The sequence below is a fragment of the Lithobates pipiens genome, unplaced genomic scaffold, assembly GCF_037356315.1.
Source record: "Lithobates pipiens isolate NorthernLeopardFrog02 unplaced genomic scaffold, aLitPip1_a1.2 Scaffold_18, whole genome shotgun sequence".
NCBI classification, from domain to species: Eukaryota; Metazoa; Chordata; class Amphibia; order Anura; family Ranidae; genus Lithobates; species Lithobates pipiens.
The window spans coordinates 71,381,475-71,399,695 of NW_027507758.1; the positions used below are offsets into that span (position 1 = coordinate 71,381,475).

The 18,221-nt window shown below is 42.6% G+C and overlaps 1 protein-coding gene across 1 annotated transcript in view; it reads left to right on the top strand.

Annotated features, from left to right (window-relative positions):
- Positions 1 to 18,221, top strand: part of SPATA17 (spermatogenesis associated 17) — a 247,512-nt gene that overhangs the window by 72,147 nt on the left and 157,144 nt on the right. The window contains exon 5 of the mRNA XM_077485778.1: positions 5,956 to 6,059. Coding sequence (XP_077341904.1) covers positions 5,956 to 6,059 — 104 coding nt within the window. The remainder of the gene's footprint in view (positions 1 to 5,955; positions 6,060 to 18,221) is intronic.

Below are 18,221 nucleotides of genomic sequence, written 5' to 3' on the forward strand. Positions count from 1 at the left end.
AGCAAAAATCACTATACATACCTTTTCTGCAGCCAATCCGGTCCCACGCTAAGCTGTCAGCAGTGGCTTTGCTGTGTAGGTGTGTGCAGGAGAGCAAGCCGACAACAGAAGCCCTATAGTAACTCTATGGGTGAAGTCACTTCCCATTCATTTCCCAGACATTGTCGACTGTCTCTTCCACACAGCATCTACCACTGGAGACCGGACCGCTATGGCTGCAGAAAAGGTATGTATAGCAATTTTTGCTTTACAGGGTTAGATAGATTCGTCTTAGAATGTGGCTACCAGTAGATTTAGAATTAGTAAGTTTTAGGCTGAACTTCTGCTTTAAATTAACTCATGCGGTATTTATCTCAAAACTAGTCAATCCACTAAAAAACATGCGTTATTTACCAAATACATTCAATATTTGTTTTGTGATATTTATCACTTACATTTAGTGTTATTTTTGCTGGGTTTTTTTTTCTATTAGTTTGTTTACATGCTAACCCTGCACCAGAGGAAGATAGTTCTATAAGTGCGGGTTCACACTGGGGCGACCTGTCAGGCGACTTAGCCCCCTGGCAATGGAACCATTCTAAAGGCCCATACACACGATCAGACTTTTTGACAACAAACATGCAAATTAGCTGTTTTGGAGCAACATCCGACTGTGTGTACGCTCCATCGGACAAACTTTTTTGGTTTTCATCTGACTTTTGTTGGCTGTGCGAATGGACAAACTTTCTGGCAACAAAAGTCCGATGGAGCAAAGTCTGATCGTGTGTACAGAAAACCATAGGACTTTTGTACAAAGTACAAACAGGCATGCTCAGAACCAATGCAAAAGATGAGACAACAATACAGAAGTTGACCAAAGGTGGCGGTAATGAGCAGAAAAACCACGTGATTTGGTGAAAGTTTGCTGAAAAAGTCCTGCTGTGTGTATGCAATACAAGTTCAGGGCCGACGCCCTTTGTACAAAAATCCAAGGGAAAGTTTGTACAAAGTCCTATCGTGTGTATGAGGCTTTACTGGAGTGACTCAAGTTGCTCCAACTTATAAAAAGGTTCCTGCACTACTTTGGGGTTACTTCGGAGCAGCTGGCATTGACTTCTATTAAAGAAGTTGTTCGCAAGCCTCGCTGAGGTCACGCTGTGCGGGGCGGCTTCAGAGTTCGGGCGACTTTGAAGCCACCCCAGTGTAAACCGGCACTTAATGACTGCACACAGAAATATTATGAAACTGTGAAAATATTCTAGTATCCTTTTATTCATGGAAAATGCTCCCTGTGATGAAACGTTACAATTTATTTTCATTTCTGAGCTCAGGGCAGAACATTTCTACACTGATATACATTGTATACTTTTAACTTACTGCCCAGTGCAGAGTTCACCTCATTGTTATTTTGTACTTTTGCTAAAATACCGACTACCTACTGGAAGATAAGTAATGAATGTGTGTGTTTAGGGAATTTACTTTAATGAGTTATCTTTTTTTTTTTTTTTTGCGGTATTTAACTCGCATTTAATATTTTAGTTTGATAATTTGACTCTCCTATTATCTCATGTGATATTTCCAAAAAAATAGTCAGACGACCTTCGTATCGCATGCAGAATTCTTTAATTGATTGATCCCTTTTATCAATACTATTAGGGGACAAATATAGTAGTTTTTGACGTTAAAGAGGTTTTAAAGGTTCGTGTTTTTTCACCTTAATGCATCCTATGCATTAAGGTGAAAAATTACCGCCCCTCCCACCCCGTTTTATTTACCTGAACCCTTGAACTTGTCCCACGGGGACGTGCCTTCTCTCTGCTAGGGGGTTCTCGCCTGTTGATTGGATAGATTAATATTAGCGCAGCCATTGGCTCCCGCTGCTGTCAATCAAATCCAATGAGGGGCGGGCTGAGTTCTGCATTTGGCGTCTATGGACACCGAATGCTGAACTCGGGAGCACGCCCGCAAGGTAACCCCCCAGGAGAGCGCTTTCCCCAGGAGGTTATCTGATGCGGGGAGGAGCCGAGAGAGCCGCCAAGGGACCCCAGAAGACCAGGATTGGGGCCACTCTGTGCAAAACGAGCTGCACAATGGAGGTAAGTATGACATGTTTGTTATTTAAAAAAAAAATAAAAAATACCTTTAGTGTTAGGGCCGGTTCACACTGCGGGCGATGCGAGGCGACACGACTCGCCTCGCCGCTATCTTACAAGTCGCCCCCGTTCTGTACAATGGAACCGTTCTGAGAGGAGCGACTCGAGTCGCTCCGACTCAGAAAAAAGGTTCCTGTACTACTTTCGGGCGACCTCGGGGCGACTTGCATTGACTTCTATACAGAAGTCATCTGCAAGTTGCCGCTGAGGTCGTGGCAGGTCGCGGCGAGGCAAGTCGGTGTCGCCTCGCATCGCCTGCAGTGTGAACCGGCCCTCACTTTAATGCATTGTAAGTAAGATGAAAGACTTTATTTGCTCCCAAAGAGATCACTATATCTCTCATGACAATGACTTCCTCTTAACTTTTCTCCACAAGGACAGAGACATCTTTTTTTTTAAAACGGCCCTGTTGCTTCACTGATGAAATTGAACCCATAACAACTTGACAAAAATTATGTTCTCTAACAAAGAACATTCCACATTAATATTTATGCTATCAAAATTTGTGTGTGCTGTAAAAAGCCTCCATTATTGCTCCTGTTTCTTCTTGCTGGAGGTCGCCATTTTGTTGAAGCCCAGAGCAGGCACTTCCTTATCAGGTACTTTCTCCCTTCCTTAGTCTCAAAATCTATATGTCACTTTCTGTAATTAAAATTTGTGCATTTCCAGCCTTGGTTGTATGCCTTGGCTCAGAGGGTAAGGCTGCAGTAGTTGACAGTGCTCAGGTTCACAGTTGCTGGTGCCACAGCAGTAAATCTTTAGACTGTCAGCAGATTGGTCTCTAGTGACTTGCTGAATATTGCCACAGTACCGAGAATACAGATCAACTGAGGCTGTGCAGAGAAGGATAAGATATTTGTTTTTATTTACTAAAGGCAAATCCACTGTGCACTAGAAGTGCACTGCAAGTGCAATTGTAAGTGCAGGAGCTGTAGATCCGAGGGGGACGTGCAAAGAAAATAAAAAACTGAATTTTTGCTTGCACATGATTGGATAGAAATCAGAAATCAGCAGAGCTTCCCCTCAGATCTATAGCAACTGCACTTGCAAATGCACTAGTAGTGCACAGTGGATTTGCCTTCAATAAATCAAAAAAGACAAGATCAATACTTCCCTTTTTGGCCAGGGGCAACCCCAGTCTTCGCTCTTGTGGGGGCTCCAAGTTCTGCTGATATCTGCCACGGTTGAGTATGTCAGATAAGGTTCCCTTCTGGCTGCTATGGTTCCTCTCAGTGACTACTATGTCACTATTTTATACACATCAGTTGTTAGGAGAAACCACAGAAGCCAAGGGGGTACACACTATCTGAAATTGTCAGAAAGCAGCAGTGCCTAGAGTTCTGTAAAACCTCGTACACACGATCGGATTTTCCGATGGGAATTGTGTGATGGCAGGCTGTTGGTGGAAAATCCGACCGTTTGTACGCTCCATCGGACAATTGTTGTCGGATTTCCGTGGACAAATGTTAGATGGCAGATTTTAAAATTTTCCGCGGACAAATGTCTGTTGTCAAATTTTCCGAGCGTGTGTACAAAAGTCAGTCGGGCAAAAGTCCAAAGTACAAACACGCATGCTTGGAAGCAAGGACGAGCCAGAAGCGGTCGGTCTTGTAAACTAGCGTTCATAATGGAGAATTAACATTCGTGACGTGGCAAATTATGAAATCTCAAAATACAGCACACAAATCTTTTCTTCTTTAATGGGATAATAATGAAGCTGCTTTGCTGTGATACTGATGGAGTTATTGCAAACAAATTTTTAAATGCTTTTTTTTTTTCTAGTGATATCAAGAATAATATTATTATTTTTTTTTTTTGGGCAAGTTACCACAACACCATTATGGAACAAAGATACAACTATGTTGGTGTCCCTTGTCAATTTTACATTGTATTATTTTAAATGTAACTGCCTACTCCCAAACTGTCATTTGAAGTAAAACACATAGCCAAGTATTATTCTCCACAATTTTTTTTTTTTTGTGCATTAAAAAAAGAAAACTAATAAAATTAGCAAATAGAACTTAACCAAAAAGTGCATTCAATGCATTCCAAAATATAGAAAATATACCAAATTAAATCATTATAATTCAACCAAAAAATTTAATAAAAGCCTCGTGCACGTGTCCTGCTTCTTAATATAGAGGGTCAGCAATGCCAAGAGTTTGTGAAAGCAGGGATTCGTCACCTGGAGATAATTCCGAAAATCATCTGGATTATTCTCCTGGAGCTCCTGCAGCAAAGGCATATGACATATATGATTAATAAAGCAACCAACTTTTGATCCAATAAATCCTCCTCCTCCTGTTCCTGGACTGGACTTGGGTCAAAGCAATAACTCCAAGGCCAATAATACATAATACATTATCCCCTCCAATTCCGCAACATGGCTGGTTGATGAACAGCCGTTCAGAAACTAACTGAAAAGCACGAACTGAAAATCGCGAAATGAAAAGCGATAAATTAAAAATGTGAACTGAAAAGCACTAAATGAAAAGTGCAAATCAACACTCACAAAACTTCTACTAACTCGAAACTAGCAGAAGAAGCCCAAAGGGTGTCGCTAAAGAGCTGAAAAACCACGTAGTAGGTCACTACGTTCGTGCTTGTTGGCCGACGATTCCTTGCCATTTGTATGCAAGACAAAATCCAGGCACACGCCTTCGGACAAAAGTCCAATGTTTTGTCTGCGAAAAATCTGATCGTGTGTACGAGGCTTAAAGTGGAAGTAAACCCTCCTATCGTTTTCAGCCACGGAAGCTGCCATTTTTGACCTTGTTTAATCTTTAACTGCCATGGTGCTGCACATGTGATCAGTTATGACACCAGCCATTGGATGGTTTGATAGTTTGACTGAGAGCACAACCAATGTGCAGTTAGCATTCCCGGCATGCCGGGAATGTAACGGTTTTTTGAAACTGTTAAATTGATGGGTTTACTTCCACTTTAAGAGAGCGAAGACTGCAGTTGCTGCCTGCCAGAAAGGTGAATATATATCTTTTTATTTTGCGGGGGCTTGCATTTTCCTCTTATCTATGAAACAACAGGGTCACTTTCAAATATCATCCATGGTCTTTTGGGGCTAAGATACTGGCCCAGAGATAACAATCAAATACCTCCCAACTTTTTGATATGGGAATTAAGGAAACCTATTAGCAAAAATATGTAGGCATAGGAGACACCCCCCTGCCCCACCCCCTTAAAGGAGAATTGTACAAAAAAATTATTTGTTTAACCCGCAAGTGTTTTTTTTACAAGTTTACAAATGCAGCAATTTAGAAATTTGATGACAAGTTTATCTCTGGGAAACACTTTTTTGGAAATATAAAAAGTGCATTTTATATAAAACTTTACTATTCAGACCAAAATGAGGGATAACTGGGGAGGAAAGAGGGACAGAGGAACTTTGTTCCAAATCAGGGACAATCCCTCAAAATCAGGGACAGTTAAGAGCTATGCAATCATGTAATTGCTGATGTCTGTGCAGTTCTTGGCTATGTTTAAACATGTCTGACATGTCTGACTGGAGCTCAAGGACTGCTTTTTAATTATACTATTATATATAATGTTGCTGTATATTGTGACATGTTAGAAATGTACTCAAATTTACCTAAAAGGTGCTATTGAACAGGGAATTCTAGTACACATGCTTTTGTTTATGATCAAGGCATTAGCCTGTAAGCACTTTTAGGAGTAGATACTGCTATACACTTTTTAGTGTTCTCTGCTAAGCAAGAAAAAATGTAACGGCATTAAAAAAAAAGAAAATAATTCTAAGTATTTTGAATGTAGTCAAGTTGATGCTAATCATATCTTTTTTTTATAGATACAGAAGATGTGGAGGGGTTACTATGTCCGGAAATTTGTACACAATTATTATGCACTGAAGAAATATCTGGAAGGTGTGGCCTTTAAGAACCATTTAGTAAGGTAAGAGTAGGAGTATGAACATCCACCAACAAAAATAAACCCTCTAAACCTGGAAACCTAAACTTGGGCATATCATTAAAAAATGCATAAGAATCACTTGTAAACTTTCAAGCAAATAAATTCTCCTTTAAGAAACCATGAACTTGTGAAGGTTGTCAAAGGCTACATTCAAACCTGCGAGGAAACCAGCGTCAAGTCCCGGCCATTAGCTGCCCCATTAAAAGAGGAGGCTGCCGACTCCCGCAGCTAATAGCAGCTGTAGCATTTTGCGTGTAATCACTATGCAGTGATTACCTACGAGAGATCGCAGGCACCAGCCACCAATAGATCAAAAACATTTGGGAGGTTGACTGCTTATTGTGGTGAACATGTAAGTGCATGCCCCTTTTGCTCCTGAGAATAAATATACACTCTAATGTAGACCACAAATGCAGGCACACATATCTGACATACCAGAACCTTCCACCAGCCATGGCTTTGCTTACATGCCTTGTACCAGTCATCTGGCCACATCTGCATCAACACAAAGTCACTCCAGTGTGGTACGTAACTCTCCAGGTTGTGATAGTGAGGACAGTGAATTGCGTTGGAGGATGTAACCGAAACCTCCATCTGGGGTAGGCTACAGAGGAATAATAGAGGTCGCTTTGCTGTCCAAATCAGCAAAGTAACTGTTGCTCCCCCCATAGATACAGTGGAAGGAAAAAAGTACAGCCACTCTTGGAAAGGTAGTGTGCTACTCCCAGGAGAACCAGGTGAAAACAAAAACCCTGAAAAAAAGAAATAATGAAACCACCAAATTTACGGTCTGCAAATGTTGCCCCTAATATACATAGTTGTTCAGGTTGCAAAAAAGACCATCAAGTTCAACCAATATACATCTCAGAACAATGCAGTTATCATTCTTAATCAAACAATTGATTAAGAAATACTATATAATTGTTTGATGTATACTGCATGACCATAGCACAGAGATTGGGGAGTATATTGTGTTTGTGTGCACTATTAATTTGAGTGTGTAGTGATGTGAATCGCACTGCCTGTTTGAGACCTTGTGTTCCTCCACCTTCTGTTTGAGGATGCCCCACAGATGCTCAATAGGGTTTAGGTCTGGAGACATGCTTGGCCAGTCCATTACCTTTACCCTCAGGTTCTTTGGCAAGGCAGTGGTCATCTTGGGGGTGAGTTTGGGGTCGTTATCATGTTGGAATACTGCCCTGCGGCCCAGTCTCCTAAGGGAGAGGCTCATGCCTGGCTTCAGTATGTCACAGTACATGTTGGCATTCATGGTTCCCTCAATGAACTGTAGCTCCCTGGTGCTGGCAGCACTCATGCAGCCCCAGACCATGACACTCCCACCACCATACTTGACTGTAGGCAAGACACACTTGTCTTTGTACTCCACCTGGTTGCCGCCACACACGCTTGACAACATCTAAACCAAATAAGTTTATCTTGGTCTCCTCAGACCACAGGACATGGTTCCAGTAATCCATGTCCTTAGTCTGCTTGTCTTCAGCAAACTGCTTGTGGGCTTTCTTGTGCATCATCTTTAGAAGAGGCTTCCTTCTGGGATGACAGCCATCCTTCAAACTCCCACCCCTTCAACCTCTGCAGCAATACTTGCAGCACTCGTATGTCTATTTCTCAAAGACAACCTCTGGATATGACTCTGAGTATGTGCACTCAACTTCTTTGGTCGACCATGGCAAGGTCTGTTCTGAGTGGAACCTGTGCTGTTAAACTGCTGTATGGTCTTGGCAACCATGCTGCAGCTCAGTTTCAGGGTCTTGGCAATCTTCTTACAGCCTAGGCCATCTTTATGTAGAGCAACAATTCTTTTTTTCAGATCTTCAGAGAGTTCTTTGTCATGAGGTGCCATTTTGAACTTCCAGTGACTATGTATGAGAGAGTGAAAGTTATAACACCAAATTTAACACACTTGCTCCCCATTCACACCTGAGACCTTGTAACTCTAACGAGTCACATGACACCGGGGACAGAAAATGGCTAATTGGGCCCAATTTGGACATTTTCACTTAGGGGTGTACTCACTTTTCTTGCCAGCAGTGGTGTATTTAGGTTTTGTGCTAACCCAGGCCTGACTAAACTTGTACACCTCCTAATTTAAATATGACCCACCCCCTCCTGTCAAGGCCACACCCCTTTCTGTTTCAGACCAACTCAGTAATTTGTAAACCACACCTCTTCCTCTTTAGGCTCCAACTTTTCCTCATAGAGCTCCACCTCTTACTCTCTGTACAAAAAAAGTGGGTACCTGCTCCTTGTGGGCAGGGACCAATGTGAATGTACAGTGCAGACCTCAAAATTTCAAGACCTGAGCCACTAGCCAGGCCTTAAGAGTTACTCACCACCACTTGCCCCACCCAACCCCTACCCTGCCCCGCCCCTAAATGCACTCTCGTAAATTATCTCATGAGATGACACCTTAAGGCCCCTTTCACACGGGGTTGATCCATTTTTACGGAATCCGCTAGCCCATTGGGGATTACTCCGCTGATCCCTGCTCAGCAGGCGGATGACAAGTCAGTCTCTGCTCACTCTGCTGAGACTGACCTGTCAGAGCCCTGCTGTCCTCTATGGGAAAATCGGATGTCACTTGGTGCGGTAAAACATGGTGTCACCCCCCTAAGTCCCTAGGATCAGTAATGCATAATGGACAATAGGCCCTCTTACCAGACCCAGTGGTGATCCCTCTGACTGCTTGTTCGCTGACCCTGTGTTGTGTAGCACTCTCTCTGGTTGTACTGGGCAGTGTGGTGCTCTCTGGTGGTGCTGGGCAGTGTGGCACTCTCTCTGGTGGTGCTCGACAGTGTGGTGCTCTCTGGTGGTGCTGGGCAGCCTGGCACTCTCTGGTGGTGCTGGACAGTGTGGCATGCTCTCTGGTTGTGCTGGGCAGAGTGGTGCACTCTCTAGTGGTGCTGGGCAGCACGGGCACTCTCTCTGGTGGTTCTGGACAGAGTGGCACCTTCCGACAGCCCGCAGCTTGCCTCGCCCCTGTCACAGTGCCACTGCTGAGTTCTCTTCAGCTGAGAAGTATCGCGCTGTCACCACTTCACTAATGGGGGGGGGGGGGCGACAGCACCCACCACTACAACTCTTTCCTTAATAGTGTCACCAGGGTGTGTTCCACCCCCCCTCCCACACCCCCATAGCGACACCACTGCCTGGTTCCCCACGTCCTTCTCTCCCTCCTCCTCTCTCCTAAGGATGCCGAGTGGAGGAGGGTAGGCGGAGCATTAGGTTGCATCTCCGCCATTTGAATGGCTAGTCACCGGCCGCTCTATGGGCACTAGTCCCTCCCCCTCACCTGGCCAAGTATGCTCCATACTGCTACCAACAAGTGGCGCAACAAGTGGCACACTACAGCAAGCCACCGGGGACTGTATATGTGTGGAAGGCTGCTTTGTGAGGCGGGACTTGGAAGGACAGGTCGGGGGGCTTTTTTTCATGTGGGGGCAGCTTTTTTGCCTCCCCCCGCAAAGTGCCGTCCTAGGCCTGGGCCTTGTCAGCCTAGGCCAAGAGACAGCACTGGTTGCCAGCGGTTTAGACATTAAAGCGGTAGTAAACCCGCTATTTTTTTTTTTTGACACCTGCAAAGCAAAAGGCATAATGAGCTAGTATGCACCGCATACTAGCTAATTATGAAATACTTACCTTAGAACGAGGCCCCGACATCTGGCACGATCCACGCCGAGGGAGCTGACATGCTCCCTCGCCGTTTCTTCCAGGTATCGCGGCTCCGGCGCTGTGAGTGGCCGGAGCCGCGATATCGTCACTCCCGCGCATGCGCGCGGGAGATTTCTTTCCGGCCGCCGGCCACTGCCGGATTTTCAGGCCGAGAATCCCCTCGTGCGCATGCGCCGCTGCAGTCAGCGGCGCATACCGAGGGGAATATCTCCTAAACCGTACAGGTTTAGGAGATATTTTTTTTTACCTACAGGTAAGCCTTATTATAGGCTTTCCTGTAGGTAAAAGTTACAAAAAAGAGTATACAACCACTTTAATGACTGTGTGTTGAGTTATTTTGAGGGGACAGCAAATTTACACTGTTATACAATCTGTACACTCACTACTTTACATTGTAGAAAAGTGTAATTTCTTCAGTGTTGTCACATGAAAAGATATAATAAAATATTTACAAAAATGTGATGGGTGTACTCACTTTTGTGAGATACTCTATATACAAATGTGTTCTTGAGTTTAAAGTCACTTTAATGGGTGGTGCCATCATTGGCACAATGTGAAAAGCTCATTGCTATACACAGTGCAAGACAGGTACGTTCTTGCAGCTACTCGTGTATATTGTTTTTATTCTGTAATAAAAACATCCTCACAGTCCAACCTCTGCTGATTGAAGTTGCAGATTTCTGATCAGAAAGTCACACCAGCATCCTCGAAGCTAGTCAAATTTGGTGCAGTTTCATTAAACTCAGACATATTATTGGCTGTCAGAAAGGCATTGTTCTGCTGTCCATCCTCATTTAACTATCCCATAAGATCTCTTAATGAAGTTAAACCCCAAGTTCATGCCAATAATTCTGTGGCAAGAGTTTGTGCGGCATAACAATTCATCACTTGTCAGGGAGGCACTTTTAGTTTATCCATTTAATAAGGGCATCCTCTTGCTCGCTTAATTAGAAGTGAACGGTTTGCATATTTACTAAATGCGGAGTGTCATTGCCACCACGGCCTATTGCCTGCATGAATTATTTCTCTATCTGCAATAAACAGCTGGGTAATTATTACTGCTATAATCAGATAAATTCCCTCTGTAAGGCTTTCTTACATGGTAATTCTTTGAACTCATCCGGCGTTCAAGAAAATTTATGAACTCCAGTATCTTGACCACTTTCTCACTGACTGCCGTCCCTGTCTTCCTTTTCAAGGACACGAAGAGCCGTAAACAGTTTGTAAACACAGAGAAGCACCAGTGCAAGCACAGAATCTATTGCTGCTTTTATTTATAGTTAATTATTATTCATAGTGAATTCTGCGTAATCTCCAGCAGCAAATAATGCAAACAATACAATTTACTGCGAATGGTCTCAAAATGGAAAAACAAAAATTCTGTGCTTTTGCCCTCTTATGATTGACATTTAATTTTCAGACCCGACTTTGATGTTTAGACGGGATCTTAAGCTTGGCAAACACAATTCAATAGGACTGTACATTCTACAATTTAAACCACACTATATGGGCAGAAGTATGTGGACACCCCTGCTGCATGATTGAGTTCTGGTGTTCCCAGTGAAGGGTACTGCTAATGCTACAGCATACAAAGACATTTTAGTCAATTCTACACTTTCAACCTTGTGGCAACATTTTGGGGATGACCTGTGTTTCAGCATGACTGTGTCCCTATACATAGACCAGACAAAGCAAATGCTGCTCCGGGTGATAGTAATTCAGATGGATTGAATGGGCTGGGTGCTAGACCCAGCTCGTCACCGTGCTATTAGGAAGAGGAAGAAAAAATTTGGCTGCACACCACCATCGAACCAGTTTTGAAGAACGAGTTAAGTGTGAAACGCGTCACCTGTTTTCTGTGTCCTATGTCCTGGTGGCAAACTTTATTGACACAATAAATCGTGGTTTGATGGTGGTGTGCAGCCACATTTTTTCTTCCTCTCCCTATAAATGAATGGTGTTGGGGAAGTCAGGTGGCCTGCAGAGAGCCCTAACCTAAACCTTACTGAAGACCTTAAGGCTATTTTCACACTGCTTCTAAACTGCCAGTAAAACTACTAAGCGCTTTTGAAGAGTTTTTTAGGCGCTTTTGAAGAGCTTTCCATTCACTTCAATGGAGAGGGGCATTTTTTCATTTTCCTGCCTGCGCACTGTCCCAATGTGAAAGCATTCATTGATTTTAATGGAAATCATTTTTCGTGAGCTTTTCAGGCGTTTTATTTTTTGTGTGTAAAAGCACCTGAAAAACGCCTCGGTGTGAAAGGAGTCTTAGGATGAATTGATATGCCAATTACAAATCAGGTTTTCACATCTAACATCAGTACCCGACCTCATAAATGCTTTTTTTAATTGAATGGGCACAAATTCCCATAGATACACTCCAAGATCTTATAGAAAGTCTTCCAAGAAGAGTGGAAGCTGTTAAAGCCACAAAGTGGGACTAACTGTATATTAATGTCCATAGTATTGGAATACGTGTCAGGTTTCTATGGTATTGGGCCCTTGTAAAAAGCCAGGTTTCCCCAGGGCTTGGAGTCTAATCCCCAGCCTGCTTCTGGACCAGGGTCCCAGATGATGGGCATGTACTTGCAGCAAAGTAGAACCAGGTCAAGGCCCTTCAAAAAAATGTAAGTCAGCAGCTACAAATACTATAGCTGCTGACTTTTAATATAAGAAAACGTACCTCTTCAGGGACCCAGTGATGTCCTTACCTGAGCCGATTCTTCAGTCGGCTTCGGGTGCAGCTGCCAGCATCCCAAGTAAGGGAAACAGAAAGTAAAGCCTTGCGGCTTCACAGCCTGATACCTACTGCACTTGTGAGAGCTGCGCTACACTTTGTGAATGGTCCCGCAGTCTTCTGGGACCTGTGATGTGTCCCAGAAGACTGCGGGGGAAGGAAGGGGGTAAACTTCCAGCTCAGATTGCCACAGCGCATCTGACTGGAAGTGGGAACGGGTACCTGTCAAAACCAAAAAGAAAGTGCCAAATGTGGCAGTGGAGGGGGGGGGGGGAGGATGCAAACAAGTGGAACTTTCGTTTTTGGGTGAAGTTCCACTTTAAATAGTGTATCTAGCACAAAATCCTATGCAAAAATCCAATTTATGTCCAACCGAATAGGCCCTGACACCAGATATTTGCTGGAATGTAGCAGATTAAACAAAATCTTAATATGAGCAATATGTCTAAAAAAAAAGAAAATAATTTGCTTTCCAATAATTCTCTAAGTTTTCACCACAAGACACAAAAATCAAACTGCTCTCACATCACTAGTAATAGGTTTGTAGTAAAATAAAATGTGTGTATGAGGGAAGTGGATCCAGGAGGTAGGGCTGCTCCATTTGGAAGGGAAATGGCAGCCCAGGCTGGGAGTTAGAGAATAAATCAGCCAATAGGGATATTGCTTCAGCTCTAAGTTTTCTGCACTGATCAATGGCTTACACAGTACAGCACTCAACTACAACATATGTAGAACTCAATTTATAGCTTAACATTTTAGGCATTCTGATTGTAGCATAATGGCAGTGTTTTCTGGGTAGCAGTGGTAACCCATTGATTGACTTATTGCTGGGAGTTGCTCTTTAGCTTGACAGATAATTGGTCTAATATGAACATGTTAAATTCCTTACTGGTGTCATTATTATTTAGTAAGCTATGAGGTCCCTTCAACCAAAGTTAGAAGAATCCTGCTGATACTCGGTTGTGTGAGGAAGAGTGAGATTAATTCCTCCTCAGGAGAACAGCTGACAACAAGCAGCCCTTGGCTAGCTGTGAGTCAATTTATGTTACACAGGAGTTTCCAGATAATGAAATATAAATGAAGATGGGTTTACTGAACTTTGAAGGTGTTTTACTGCAATCTATTCAGTGACATATAACCTGCTTAGAAATTGCTTAACGTCTTTTTCTGCACAAGGTAACTTTTTTGTTTTGCAGCACTTAAGGGGTCTCTAGGCCCAACATGCATAGTGGTGTATATGAAGGAGCTGCTGTTTTCAGTTTAAGGGCCATTGTTGACAGATCTTGGACTTAAAACGCAACAGGCTTTTTATAGAAGTTTGAGATGCTTCTACGATAATTAAAAATGTATTGACGGGTACATTTGACCTACAATTGACCTTTTTCTGACCTGTATTTGACCCACTTCAAGCTGCTTTTGCATTGCTATAGACTTGCATGGTGAAAGAAGCAGTTGCTAACATCAACAAAAGTCCATTGACACTGCACCTAAGCCAGCCTTTCCCAACTAGGGTTCCTTCAGAGGTTGTTAACGGTTCTTTGAGCAGTGGCTGATTAATCTTCTATCTGATAGTGCTTGCATACTGTAGTTCCGGGGCTGATATCACTCAGTAGAGCCAGGAGTGTTGGACCAGTGGAGCTTCTCCTCTTGGCTCTCAGAAAGGTAACAAGGGACAGCAACGATTTTGCTGTCTGAAAGGGGGGGGGGGGCTTCTTTCCAATCATTCCCTATGTAAGGGGAATGTTTTTCCACATACCATTTTGCCACTAATCTTCATGTGAGGAGACCCTCTCCCTCTGAACATCAATGTAAGGAGCCCCTTCTCATGCAAACCATCAGCATAAGAGGACCCTTCTCCTAGTGACCACCAGTGTAGGATAGGCATTCCCTTTCTAGAGCTTCCCTTTCACTGACCAACAATATAAGGGGCCTTTCAGCCACTGACCACTAATGTAAGGGGTCCTTATCCACTGATCACCAATGTAAGGGGCACCTCTCCCACTGATCACATTAATGCTGTGATGTCTGTATAATCTTTAGCAAGAGGCCTAAAAACTACTACAAGAATTCTTCTGGAGTAAAAGTTTCAAAAAAGGCTGGTCTGAGCAAGATGTGGGAAAATTCTAAGAGTTTTTTAAAGTGGAATGCACTGTTGTGACAGGTTGACTTTGGCAGTGCTGCTGATTGAGTTAAGACTGGCTGATGAGACTGGACAGAAAAGGAAAGTATGTTCTGCATGGCAATTAGTCAGCTGCTAAAAAAATACCATTATCATGCAAGTGGGACATTCAACACATTCTATTTTATGTGGAATGCTTCGCATTTTTCATTCTGAATTAGAAAAATAGCTGGAATCTGATTGCTTAAATTATTTTTTTTCTTTTTTCCCTTTTCCCTTTTCCCATTTGCAGTTTCCATGTTTCCCCTTTGTCTTTTTCTCTTTCCTTTTTTCCTGTTTCCTTTTTTTCTTTTTTAATTTTCACTATCATTTTCTTTTTTCTTATTTTCTTTTCCTCTTCTCATTTTGTTTTCCCTTCTAATTTCCCATTTAATTATTCACTTTCAAGTTTCCTTCTCTTTTTCTAATTGTCCTTGATTTTCTCCTTACCCTTTTTCACTTTCTTTTTTGCTTTTCCCTATTCACGTTCCATTTTCCTTTTCTCTTTTTCCCTTTTCTCTTTTTCCCTTTTCTCTTTTTCCCTTTTCGTTTCCCTTTTTTTCCTTTTTCTTTGTGCTTTATAACCTCTTTTTACTAAAAACCTTTTTATTTTATTTTTCTGTTTTCCCTTTTACTTTTCTATTTACTTTTTCGGTTTTCCCTTCCCTTTCTTGTTTCCAATTCTTTTTCTTTATCCATTTCCATTTTGTTTTAAACTCTACTTTTATGCTTTATTTTTCCCTTTATATTTCTCATTTCTCTTTTCATTTTTCATTTTCCTCCCCCCATGTCTACCTTTTGTCCTTTTTCCCTTTTTTCCCATTTCCCTTTCATTTTTCCTTTCCTTTTTCCCCTACCTTTCTATTTTATTTTCCTCTTTCCAATTTCCCTAATCTTTTTTTTCTCCTTTCTACTTTTTTTTCTCTGTCAAGCTTTCCAGTTCCGTTTAAAAAACAGTGGACGTTGACTGTGACGGATACAATATATCTTTTTTAAAATGCCACCAATTCATAAACCTTTGTGGAAATTGAACCTGGAGACATACTGTACACCATTTACAATCCTTGAGGATCTGTTTTCATAAATACAGAGGTAAAAGACAGATTTCCAAGTATCCTAAGAAGCAGTCTGCTGCTAAATATTTTCCCCCTAACTACTGTCAGGAGCGAAGCTTTTTTCTTTACTGGACAGCTTTCTTCCTCTATAAACCTCTCTAAAACCTACATTTATTTGATATTTTTCCACAGGCACAAACATAAGTGTCAAAATGCTTGTTTTTATTTGTAAAATATATTTTAATATTGTTCCTTACAAATAAATCTCAAGGGCATTTCATGGGAATAACTCTAGCCCATGGGCACTGTGAGATACTTGTCAAGCGTTATGCAGGACTATTGCAAGATTGTCATTTCATTTATTTTTCCACTTTCAGAGGTTGCTCTTACTGCTTTCTAAAAATGACCCAGTCCTTCAGCTAATCAACCAGTAATTTCAGTGTGAACATTTATAGTGCATGGAAGCTGTAGGTTATGTTTAACATAATATAAGCATTGCCAATGTAATCACACTTACAACATATCTGCACTCAAAACTTCTTTTTCTTTTCCAAGTTTTTCATACAAGAAAAGTGTGGAAGGATTGTCAGTAGAACAGAAGGTGTGGGGGGAATCTTCCTTTGGAGACACCTGCTCTGTGACAACTGTTTAAGAGGGGTTTCCTCTCACTTTGGTATAGAAAGGGAGCTGAAAAATCTGCAACAGAACAAAAAAAATAAAACATCTTATAAGAATTTTAATAATTCCCTACTAAATTCACCGCTGCCTGGGTTCCTCACCAGTATGTGCAGGTGTGCCCGAGTTGGCCAGTTCCTGATGGTCTCCTCATGCTGACATCACTCCTCTTCTGGATGGACCCTGCCCGTGGACAGCCAATAGGAAGTGTCCACCTCATGCAGGCAGTGATGTGGACACCCACCTCCTGTAAACAGAAGAAGAGGGTGTTCGAGGCCCCTCCCTCTTGCCAAGTGTCCCCACAGCAAGCTGTGGGAGACCTGTGGAGGCCCCCCCCCCACACAGGTCCCCCCTGTAGCTGCTGACTTTTAATTGTTTTTGCCCAGACTGGAGCTCCTCTTTAAGTAAACAAGGGGGTGAGTCAACTATGTCATAAGTGGAGGAGCCATTCAGGAACAACATTGACTATACATGGACACATCCAATTTTACGATAAGTCACCCTCCCACACCCCCACAACCACCGGGCCAGGAATGTGAGGAAGAGGCCCTTGTCCTCATCATTATGGGAGCAAGGTGCTTTGCGGGGGGGAACTTTGATCCCCATGTCGAGGGCATGTGACCTGATATGGTTTGGGGGGATGCACGCATCCCCCCCTTTTTCTTTGCCTGCTGGCCTGCATGCTCAGAAAGGGGTCTAGTAGGTTTTTCTTTAGGGGGGACCTCACCCAAAAGGGCCTAGTATGAATTGGAGAGGGAACAACAAACCATTTTTTTGATTACATTCTGCAGTCAGTAGGAAATTCACCCGCTGACAGCATGGTTGAGTCATGGTTGTTATGACGTGTGCATTTTTATTTATTTTTTATTTTGTTAATTGCATGTTTGTTTTTTATAAAAATAACAAACATGTCATACTTACCTGCTCTGTGCAATGGTTTTGCCCAGAGCAGCTCCAATTCTCCTTTTCTGGGGTCCCTATTTAGGCTCTTCCTTTTCGGCGAGTGCCCCCAGGGAAAGCTACTTTCCCTGGGGGCACCTCTCCTGAGCTGCCCAGTCTGCATCTATTGACACTGGCAGACTGGGCGACTCGGCCCTGCTCTCTCATCACAGCATTTGATTGACAATGGTAGCCGCTGCCCGATGAGGAGGGCGGCAAGAGCTGCTGCTCTTGTGCACATCGCTGGATCGGATCGGGTTTATGTAAGAATAGGGGGGATGGGGGGCTCCTACAGCACAGAAGGTAAAAAACCTTGAGGCTTTAGAACCACTTTATAAACCACATGAGTTATTTTAACACAAAAACTAATGCAGTATTTAACTGTGTTAGTGAATTGAGCCCCCAACACTTATCTAGAGCTACGACTAGAGACTGCTGCTTTGCTACCAGAGTCCTCAGTGCAGGAGAGGCGGGAGTCGCCAGTGTGTCAATGAAAAAGGACTTTGCAGGCCCTCCGTGACACATGTGGAGAGTTTCTAACTCTTCATGTCGACAATTATATGCTACTAACCTTTTGATAACAGTTTTATGAAGGCCTTTTTGTTCTCACTGCACAAAGCATGGCACATGGCATGATGAGTTTAGTGTGGAGGAACTTGTGTGGTCTGTCACCTTTGAAAGGGTACCCATGTGTCTCCAAAATGTGGATAGAAAGTTACCTTTTATTATCTGTGACTTCAGGAAACTTTGAAGCTCAGCGTCTGGTATTTTGTCTTTGTTTTGAGAAAAGATACAGATCGTAAAAAAAATAAAAAGTAAAATGAAAAAAAAAATAAAACATTCATACAAAAACTCTAAATACAAAAATTACTGTAAACTTCCCTAAA